At 44.4% G+C, this 11,102-nt stretch overlaps 2 protein-coding genes across 2 annotated transcripts; one reads left to right on the top strand and one right to left on the bottom strand.

Moving 5' to 3' along the window:
• Positions 1-1,787: 1,787 nt before the first annotated feature.
• On the top strand, positions 1,788-3,769 carry pgam2 (phosphoglycerate mutase 2 (muscle)). Its single transcript, XM_040198109.2, has 3 exons — positions 1,788-2,410; positions 2,557-2,737; positions 3,284-3,769. Exons 1-3 carry the CDS (start codon positions 1,994-1,996, stop codon positions 3,451-3,453), a joined length of 768 nt encoding a protein of 255 aa, XP_040054043.1. The 5' UTR covers positions 1,788-1,993; the 3' UTR covers positions 3,454-3,769.
• Positions 3,770-4,573: 804 nt separating this feature from the next.
• LOC120832077 (syntaxin-2) lies at positions 4,574-8,168 on the bottom strand. The gene is made up of 9 exons (XM_040198108.2): positions 8,056-8,168; positions 7,633-7,701; positions 7,451-7,550; positions 6,872-6,946; positions 6,369-6,442; positions 6,117-6,225; positions 5,653-5,726; positions 5,400-5,537; positions 4,574-5,297 (listed from the first exon to the last, which is right to left on the bottom strand). The coding sequence occupies exons 2-9, from the start codon at positions 7,684-7,686 to the stop codon at positions 5,145-5,147; spliced, it is 777 nt and encodes a 258-aa protein (XP_040054042.1). The 5' UTR covers positions 7,687-7,701; positions 8,056-8,168; the 3' UTR covers positions 4,574-5,144.
• Between the last annotated feature and the right edge of the window lie 2,934 nt (positions 8,169-11,102).

The following is an 11,102-nucleotide window of genomic DNA, read 5'->3' as shown; positions in this document are numbered from 1 at the left end:
ACACATCACACAATATGAATAAGCAGCTGCAGTGCAATCCGGTCGCATGTCGTTTGCTGCTTAGCCTTGTACATATCTTAGAGAGATCAGCTTGATATATTTCCCACGAATCCAGCGTAGCGTATAGGCTTGGCCTGGAAACTCAAACTCTTGTTTAACACTCTATCTGGTCTCCAATAAGACTTAGAGAACATGTAGGGATACCATACTGATAGGTGTTTGACAGCAGTAAGTTCAACAGCCAAAGTGTATCTACCAGCAGCTTGTTTGGCAGGTGGCCTACAACTGGTTTATCAGCTCCTTGTTGCTGCAAAACTATTGCTACGGGGCAACAGTAACTATGCAAAAGAACCAAAGCCTTGCAGCAGAGGTTGATGTTTGTTCTCTTCATTCCCACATTGAAAACTATGTTTTAATATCCATTCTATTCATGTTAATTCGTCGTAGAACCAGCGTGACCGAGCTGCAAAAAGGAGCATCCAGTGTTAATTCCTGCAGCGTCCTTGTTAGTTCCTACTTTGTGTAATACAATAACACTAAATCCTTATCACACTCACATCGGGCAGTCTGGCATCAGGCCTGGAACTCCATTAATGTCATAATTTTGGAAGATTGTATTTCTCATTTTTCCCCGGCCAATTGAATTATGATCTACACACACACACATATATATATATATATATATATATATATATATATATATATATATATATATAATTTAATTGGCCGTGTCCAAGGCATTGACATTGTCTGACTTGTGGCTTCGTTAGCAAGCTTCATCAGCACTGCCGATCCTCATCCTGGAAGTCTGAGTGTTTCCCAGCATTCACATTAATGAAGGATTCCTACGGAATATTTGGTATCGATAGTTTGTCCCGGTGGTGTATAACGTTTCCCGCAAGACGCAACGTTAGACGTTTCTCAACTGCAGATTTTGAATATACCAAAAATGTGTTGTATGGATGTTGAGACAGGGCAGCACTTCATATCTTGCTTTGCGGTCATGAATACTGCTGCGGAATTTATGTACATCTAATAGAGTTTTACTAAAATGTAACTTTAACCCTATTCAAATAAAAAAATGAGAGATGGAATGAGATGTTGCAATATGAAGCTGATAATAGAGCAACCCCTAGAGGTCGTTGACAGTAATATAACTTTATAAATCCCTCTGCGTGTTTTAAATATAAGAGTATTGTAATTAAATAGACAAATATGACTCCTCCGGTGGGACCAGGTCGAGGACTTAGAGATGAGTCAAGCTTTAACTCACGATCTTTGAGGAGCCTTTTCTCTTTTAACTGGAACACTTTTGAACACTTATAATGACTTTTGCAGTTTCTGCATCTTCTGCCTGTTCTTGATTTGTACGTCAATGGCAAAAGCAATGATCAGTATTCTTTAAGAATAGTGAAGAACAGTTGGTGGTCAGTTCACTTGTTGCGTAAGACGAAGCACATGCGGGCACACTGCTTTCCCTCTTCTAACTCAGCGGTGTATTGTTTTGCTCATTGATTTCCCCTCAACACAGCCTGTTTTGCCCTGTGAACAAATTCAATATTTACTAAACATATGAAATTCTCAAAGTTGAATGAGCTGCAGTTTCTCTCTCGGTTTTCAAACTGTTTCAGAATGAGCAACCCTCCGCAGCAGAGTCTGATCTTTACACTTTACTTACACGGATCTCAGTTTAAAAGTCATGTTGCTATTTTGGCTAAACATCTGACCTCTGGCCTTCCTAGCCACCGCATGTCCCACCAGCCCGGCAGAGGTCAGGTTCCATTGGCCGGCCGCGTGTGTCCGTCAGAGCGCCAAGGCCCCTCACAGGCTGAAAGTGAAGGAGGCCTTTCTGCAACTCGCCGCCGCCACCCGGGCTGCTATAAAAAGAACGTGGAATGCCGGCTTGGGCTCACTGTTGGTCGGACATTGTGTTTGTGCACCAGTTGGAAGGGCTGAGGGAACTGAGTCGACCTCAGGAGAACACGCAGTAAACATGGCCGCCGCCCACCGTTTGGTTATTGTCCGCCACGGCGAAAGCGCCTGGAACCAGGAGAACCGCTTCTGCGGCTGGTTCGACGCCGACCTCAGCGAGAAGGGGGTGGAGGAGGCCAAGCGGGGAGCCCTGGCCATCAGGGATGCGGGCCTTAAGTTTGACGTGTGCTACACCTCCGTGCTGAAACGCGCCGTCAAGACCCTGTGGACCATCATGGAGGGAACGGACCAGATGTGGCTCCCCGTGATTCGCACCTGGCGCCTCAACGAGCGTCACTACGGGGGCCTCACCGGCCTCAACAAGGCCGAGACGGCAGAAAAGCACGGCGAGGAGCAGGTGAAGATCTGGCGCCGCTCCTTCGACATCCCGCCTCCACCCATGGAAAAGGATCACCCTTACAACAAAGTAATCAGCGAGGTGAGACAACTGAGACTAAGGCGGTCGGCTAATTTGGAATCCGCAATCTATTAGTAGTTTTTTTCTACTCAGGCACGACCATGTTTGTCTTGTCGGTTTAAGTTTATTTAAGTAAGCTGCCTTTCCACTGCTCTTGCCACCTCCAGTCCCGGCGCTACAAGAATTTGAAGCCTGGTGAGCTCCCCACATGCGAGTCCCTGAAGGACACTATCGCCCGCGCCCTGCCTTTCTGGAACGACGTCATCGCGCCAGAAATCAAGTCGGGGAAGAACGTTATCATCGCTGCCCACGGCAACAGCCTCCGCGGCATCGTCAAGCACTTGGAAGGTGAGTACTGCAGTTTGGAGCAGGTGAAAAGCTTTTTTAAAACATTCCGTCCTTAAAAGCAGAAATGAATGTTGACATTATAAGATCCAACCAAATTGCAAACAAACAAGTTATTTTAGCTTTCTTTGTAAAGGCCAAGCAAAGTGATCACAGACACTTGTCCATGCAAACACACATACGCATAAAAATAGCATGCAGGGACTCCGCTCAGAGACAGGGCAGAGGGTCATGAGCTCGGTTCCCATTACAGTCATGACCTTTACGCATAAAGGTTGTACTCTTTCAAGGAGCAGTCAGACACAGATAAGGGAGTCAGACAGCCACGGGGCCTAAATGCCAGATGGGAATGGTTCGGTATGTGTGAAGAATGAGAGAAAATGATTTCTTTGATTAGAAGTAACAGATTGCTGTGACTAAAATGACTTAAAATACCCCCAAAAATTGTTAAGAAAACCAGCGAGGCTGATTCATTTCAATATGCAAGACTAAGTCCCCATTCCCTCTCTGTTCTGTGTGCTGATCTGCTCCATCTGCCCGTCTCTGCAGGTATGTCCGACGCAGCCATCATGGAGCTGAACCTGCCCACAGGAATCCCAATTGTGTACGAGCTGGACGCAAACCTCAAGCCCATTAAGCCCATGGCTTTCCTTGGCGATGAGGAAACCGTGAAGAAGGCCATGGAGGCCGTGGCCGCCCAGGGCAAAGCCAAGAAGTAAGCCTGCGCTGGAGACGCCGTGAGGAGGCAGAAAAAGAAAGAAAAGAAACTGTTCCCCCTTCATGCTCCAGCCTGTCTCCCCCCCCGAGCATTTGTCCATCTTTGTAGTCCATTCCAGCCGGGGTAACGCTTTTGGGGACGGCTCATTTTCAGCCAATTAGCCCTGTTTGTTTAAATGTCAGACATGAGCGATGACCTGTCAATCAAAGCAGACAGCCCAGCCTCACAATCACTCAGCCCTTTTGAATTGTGGTCAAGCTCCATGTCAAGACCTCACCACTCTGGCACAGCCAATAAAGAAGTCCTGTTTTTACATATTCCTGGGTCTGTTTGACTTCCCTCCTGATCTTATCGCGTCGCTCGCTCTTTTTTTCTGTCTTCAAATTACATTGTCAACCTTATCGATTACTCCTTTTCAGTTCCCCCTTTGGAAATCAGTGGTTTCAGCAAAGAGCAAAGTTGCTGTGAAATGTTATCTAGGACGTAGGGAGGAGGAGGAGGAGGAGGAGGAGGAGGGGGAGAGAGAATCGCTGTGAGACAAGTCGATGGGTTCGTCCTGGCAGCGTTCCCAGGATGCAGCTCGACTGAGAGTTCTTGCATATCCTCCCTTACGGTCAGAACCCACAGGGCCGAATGATACCTGGAAGCAATCATCCATTGTACAAAAAACTATAGACCGATGATAAATTACAATATAATATATTCTTTAATGGTGACTAGTGCAGGACACAGGACCACTGAATGATGAATGAAAAGGGTGTAAATCAAATGCTATGACAAATGCAGTCACCAGCTTAAACCCAAATTTACTTTTTGGCCCAATGTTGCAGAGCACTCTGCCACCGTCACCAAAGACTGAATGAGTAAATATCCATTGAATGATTTTCAAAACTGCTGACGTGATATATACAGTAAAAGCCATTTAGAACTTACGCGGCTCTTTTGCTTTGTAAAACTTGAACAATTACTGTTGGGTTGTGCGTTCACTTGTTTTTCATCCGTGTGGGTTAACGGTTTATTTTAGACCAAGTATAGTTTCTTTACATCCCACATTCTCATTTTGTTTCCCCATGTAATCAAAGTATTACTTCTCCCTCTTTCACAAAGCACCAGTAAGACACTTTACGCAGTGTAGCGTTCACCTTTATTTTAGCATCGGAACGGCATCAGATGAAGACGTTTCGTTTGGAATATGCAACACGACGACATTGGTTAAACACAGAGGTTAGGCAGGACTGCAGCGAGGAGGGAAGTTGACTGACCCTGGTTCAGTTATATCGGATGTTGTCCTGCCACCTGCTGGCCACTAAGCAGAACACCGGCTGACCGCGAGTGGACTGATGAATAAATCCATCCAGGAGGTTTTGTAAGTCTAAAACTTAGGGTTGAGTTTGCGTAACGATTAAGAGTCTCCAACCATTGTTAAAAAGGTCAACTCAGATATTTCACGGTACACAGCGCTCAGCGACTTGTCACCTTCAAGTTGACACACACACACACACCATTATTTTAACAGTTCAAGTTCAGACAGGCACAGTAACGACAATCCGATGAAAGGCGTGTTCCATCGAGCAGAGACTTGTATGTGGATCAGGAAACGTTTGGTGCAGTCAATGTTCAAACAGGATTCGGGAGTTCAGTCAAAGCTGAAAATCCGAGGCGTTTCGATTGGGCAGCACTTTCACAAGAGGTTTACCTCTTGAAAGGCCTGAAGAAGCTTGGGAGAGAGGATATCTTGTACGGATTCTTCTTGTATGCGATGGCTTCGCAGGTCTGTGCTTTGGACGCGTCAACGTACTCTGCAGCACTCGTCACATTCTTCTCTATATTGTTGATCAAGTCCCCCTGATAGAAGAGCAACATTATTAACACACACATTCCTTTAGATTTGTCATGAAATATTTAGCATATTTGTCAATATTTCCAAATAAGCCAGCCATTTTTTACCTGAATCTCCAATAGCACGGCGGTGTCGGCAAATATGTCGTGCAGCTCTCTGATGCTGGACTCGAGGCGGATGATGTCCTGATGCCGAGATTCAATCTCACTCAGAGCTCGGCTCACGATCAGAGCGCCAGAGTTGATCTGCGACAGGAAAAGTACACCAGTTCTTTGTGATAATCGTCCTCCGATTAGCCTCAAATTCAAAAGCTACAGTAGTTTTTAGTGACTATTGCATTACGGCGGAAATTCCACTTACATCAGATATGAAGATGGAAAGATTGTCACGGTGCAGCATCTCCTCCAACTCTTCATCCGTTGTCACTTTATCCACTGAAATGGTATCAATACGGAGTGAGGTGTAGAGTGGTCTCTTCGGCGAAGATACAGGTTAATTTAACATGCGGTTGTATCAAAAACAAGTTTTGAGGAAATTGTGTTTTCTATTAATTTTTTTATTTTTTAATGTTCACCACATGACTGCGACTTTATACCTCTGCTCCTCCCTCCTGCTACAACACGTCTTACTAACAGCAACAATCTAATTGTGAGTAATACATCATTTTACTATACCTACATCGTAGTATCTCTGACTATCTGAGGAGCTGTTACAATAGACACACCCTCACCAACTGTTAACTGGTGCGTGATACAAAGTCCATTTTGAGTGAGGGGGAGGGCAGCACTCGTGTTCACGTGTCATTTCTTTTTTTGGGAACTCACCAATCTCCAGCTGCCTCTGAATCTGCGCTTTGCATTTCTCTCGGAAGGAGATTTGCGCCGTGTGGTGACCCCGGAGGGCTTCAGCAAAGCACCGAGTCAGGTCGGAGTGCTGGGGGGGTGACCCGGTTACATGCAAACATGGAACCGGGTTATTGGTGAATGAAAAATAGAAAATCTTTCTCACAGGGGGTTTGTGCCAGGTGCCTAAAGTTGCAGGTTTATTTGTAACAGGACATAAAAGTGCCTCCAGACCTGGTTCTTCTGAATACGCTGAACTACAGAGGCTCCTTTACGGTCTTCATCCACAGCGAGGTTGTCCTGCATTGCTGGAAGCACACATTCAATGCAATTGAGTGTCGATTTAAAACTGATATTCAAACTCTACCACACTGTTCATGACCCTGCAAGAACAATATGCTGTTTATACAAGCTGTCATAATGCTTCTGTATCGTCGCACAATCAGGGTTTTGTTTATCTGAGACTGGACGGTGTTGCCACTGACGGCCTGCAGAGGGGAGTCCAGCGTCCAGAGTCCAAGTCAAATGTCGTGTCGTGAACAGTGCGGTCGACAATTTGAGGAAGAGGGATGTGCTGCACTTCCTCATTCTCTCCAACTTTAAAGGATAGCGCACAGCACCACGCATCCATCCAATAACTTTGCATGCAGAAAAACTGCTCAGGTGGCGTTATGTCAGACAAGACAGCGCAAGATACATTTTGCAAAGATTAAGAATCAAAAAACAGCTCCACTTACATTTTAACCGGGCTCGGACCAAGTTGCCGTTCCTCTTGATCTCATTGTTCAGCAGCTCCACTGTGTCTTTTTTTTCTACGAACGAAACGTCATCATTTCGTCATTTAAATGTGGTTCATTTTATGATGCCCTTACTTTAATGTGCACATGGTCAGCCCAAAATGTTTGTGTTCATTACGCATCAATTTGTAATATTCTGCTAATGGCAACTTTGTCAACATCATGTAAATACTCAGAACGATGCAGGTCCATCTCATTTAAAGTGTATTGACCAGAGCATCTGCAGCCACATGTTGAAGAAGTTTTTACTTGTATTCATACTGTCTAGTCTTCTCTTAAAATAACATCATGGTGTAAGAGCATGTCAATTACGCAGCTATATCTACGTAAACTTCAATCACCCCTAAATATGATCCTTTTTTTTCCATGACTCCTCTATACAAACAGGCTCGGTACGTTAGTCAAAGGCGGTTTTGCCTTTTGTGTGTGTGTGTGTGTGTGTTGCTGTGTTTGACTGGTTTTGTGTTAAGAGCCTTGGAGGAAGGGTAGATCCCGTAGATCCCTGAGATCTCTGCTTACTCTTGTCTGGGGTGGGAGTGGAGAGGATGGCGGCCTGCAGTCCCTCCACCTTCTCTGCTTGGCCGGAGATGTTGTCAATGAGGCTTCTCACCTCCCCCACCTGCGCAAAACACACACCAATCTACGTGGGGCTTCTGGATATGACAAAACAAAACAACCGGTGAAACCAGAGTGCAGTCTACCGTTTTGAAGAACTCCTCCATGTTAAACGTGCTCTCTGCTGAAGCATCTGCCATGTCATCCTGCTGCTGCTGCTCAAAGAGACATTAACCACACTTTAGGATGAAGAATGAAACGGCCACCTGTTGCTCCACATAGTTACTTATATATAAACATATGGATAGATGTATTTAACCATGTGGACGCAATATAACGACGATACTAGTGTAACAGTTAGATGTTAGATCAATAAAAACAGCTTCCTACGCTGCCTACGTAAACAGCAGCCGGACGCAACGTTAACAGCCATTATGAAGTCTTCCGACTCCCCGAACACTGTTGTTGGATACTTTCCTCCTAGCGACAAACAACGGTCGCATATTCTCCACTTCTTGTTTTAGTTTCGGTAACGTTATTCGCGATAAGGCGGAGACCTGAGCTTTTACCTGCAGCGCGTCCTCCGAGCTGCTGAGCGCACCTGAGAAATATACAAAGCGCGCGGGCACGCAGGCGCGTTACCGTACTAAAAAAACACGGCAGGCAAAGGGGCTGAACCCCGGCGGTGCGTTCAGGGACCGGCTGGAAAGTTTAAAAAAAATGGAAACCGCTCTTCGTTGGAGAAGATAGTAAGCTGTTGAGGCGTTGAAAGGTTCAAAGGTCGTTGCACGTGTAACTGTGGAATGCACAGAGACTTAAAATCTCCCCTTGTGCTTAAGGTCGCATTTTGATGCAACAGCGTTACCGTCTATGTTTTCATGGTAAACTACAATCCAATGACCTTGGCAAGGACAAATATAAGCATAATTCTATTAGTAACAAATAGGAAAATATGTGGGTTTATTTGTATAACACTAGCTTTAGGATGAGCATTACTGTGTGACAAACATCTGCATGACGTCTATTCTGTTCTATTCTCTGGGTTTAGTATTTGTCTTTGACAAATAAATAGATACATTAACAAAACCAAATTGAAATTTCCACGGGTTGTGGGATGGTTTTTTTTTACACCGTCCATTGCATCTTTTCACAACTTTCATGTTCATGTTCTCTGTGTCGTAGTCTAAATTCTCTAGAAATTCAAAACAACAACGGCCTCTGCCTTAAACAGGTCACATGACAACATGCAACAGCGCCAAACCAAACTGCAGGATCAGCCCCGGGTCCCCTTCTGTTCTGTTTACATAATGGTAAGCTTCTAAGTTAACAGTCCTCACCACCCTGCTGTTGCACAGTTTGCACAGGTGCAACTTAATAGCCCCATAGATATCTGCGTCTCATGACAAATTATGTGGACTACATGTAATGTAGAGTTGGTAATGCTTGTTATGTATACATCTTATTTTCTGGAACATAGGGGTAAGCTGACAAATACTGCAGTCACTTACGACTCCCAGATGCCGTTACGGGTTGGATTAGTCAAGAAATTCAACTTTTTTCTTTACATTTCTTACTTTACTTTACATTTCACTAAAAGCTCTGGAAATAGAAGGAAATCCATCACCACTTTACAAATTAAAGCAAGAAGCGGTCACTGTGTGTTTTATTTTGTAGCTTCCTGCCTCTCGTGTCCCTGGATTAACTTCACTTCCTGCTCAGGTGTAAGTGTGATTATCTGTCTCCTGTGTCCAATCACATGCACCTTCCCAGTGCATTTAAACCATGTGTGTCCCTTGTCTATTTCTTACACAATGTTGATGAGTGTTTTTGGTGGTCCCGGTCCCTGTTTGCCCCAAGGCAGAGTGTATTCTACTTTAAATAAAGTATAAATAAAGGTGTTCATGCCAGAGACCCTATCGTCGTCATTTCATTATCAAAAACTCTTTTTCTGACAGTAAAGCCGTAGTGTTCGGGCAAGAGTTTTACAAATGTAAAGGCACCACATTAAATGCCAGAAATGCGACTGTTGTCACTCCCCCGCCACTGACAGCCTTTGCATATCTCCTCAGATCTTGAAGCCGTGACGCCTAAACATTTGAGACTCGAAACGGCTCTGCTGTCAGAACAAGTGGTGCATATTCCTAAAAAAAACAAAGCAGCAATAACACAATGTCGTCTCGCACGCAGAGGAATTTGGCTCTGTGTGGAGGGCTATGAATCTTAACCTCGTGTGAGGAGGGTCATTGTGAGTAATGCAAACGCAGACCTTTACCGCGCTGTGAGATTGCCCTCCACGTAATTGAGGGGTAATATTCCTCTGACGGACAAAAGGAAGGTACTCTTAAAGAAGATTTTCCGAATGGTTGATTAAAAGATTAAACTTAAAAAGACGTTCTATAAGGGAGGCTTTTCATTGCCGGTATTTTCTTAAAATGGCCATGTCAATTGTGGGATGTAAAATGCAGCATGCGCAAATGTTTTTTGGTCCCCCAACATCAGATTAATCAATAAAGCAGCAGGATCAACGTCCCGGTTCTTTAAGACAGAGGGTGCAAAATGAACTGGAAAGACCCGTGACTGAATCCGCAGGCTACAAACCTGTATGAAAATGCCAAAACACATTAAACAACACTGGTATTTTACAAAGATACTTGTTTGTTATGAGACTGGGTGAGCGCGATAAGGGAGTATGGTCTCAATTGCTGCCGCCTGGTGAGAGCGGTGCCGTCTCAACAGACTATGACGACATCCCTGGAAAAGATCTTAATTCAGGCAATGTCCCAAAAAGAGTAAGAAACATGCTGAATACATTTTGGATGCTTTAAACCACTTAACATTCCATATTGTGTAAAGACTGGGGCTAGATTATTGTCGATAATAACCTTAAAAACTAGCTGATTTAAATGTGGCTCAGCTATCCCAGTATGCACGTCTATTGCTCATGATGCAGGTTTTTATGTCTCAGCTCATTCAAACCTCTACGTGCCCTTTAAGACACCAGAAGCCAAAAGGACTAACCACATAGGCGGACTGATGATTCATGCGAAGCGTTTTTGTTTTTGTTGTTTTAAAATTTCTATGACTCATTGTAATTGTATTTGCTCATGGTGTGTATACAATTCATATGTTTTTCAAATGTATCATTGTCACAGGATATTTCATCTGTAGGTTACACATAACAAACTACACCCCGCTGTGTTTTTCAACAAAACGACTAACCCGTTGGATCATTTTAAACTGGATTATGCCTGTACAAAAATGGAGGTGCTACAGGGTGCTCCGTTCCCGGACCAGCAGGTTCAGGAACAGCTTCATCCCTGCGGCTGTCACTCTATTGAACTCTGCCCCCCCCTGAACTCTGAACTCTGTCCCCGCACCCCCCCACACACACATCTCCCTCAGTGACTGTACTTCCACCCTGGCTTGACTGCCACACACCCTCCTCCAGACACTGAACATTTGCACTGTTATTGTATATCCATTTCTTACTGTTCATATTGCACAACTATTTCTTACTGTACATATCTAATTATTCACACTTTACATATGCACATACTCTGCACTTTTTGCTACTTTGCACTTCTGGTTGGATGTTAAACTGCATTTTGTTGCCTCA

Source organism: Gasterosteus aculeatus, chromosome 14, assembly GCF_964276395.1.
Source record: "Gasterosteus aculeatus chromosome 14, fGasAcu3.hap1.1, whole genome shotgun sequence".
Classification (NCBI taxonomy): Eukaryota; Metazoa; Chordata; class Actinopteri; order Perciformes; family Gasterosteidae; genus Gasterosteus; species Gasterosteus aculeatus.
The sequence above is the reverse complement of the archived record's forward strand: the minus strand, read 5'-3'. Positions and strand labels throughout refer to the sequence as shown.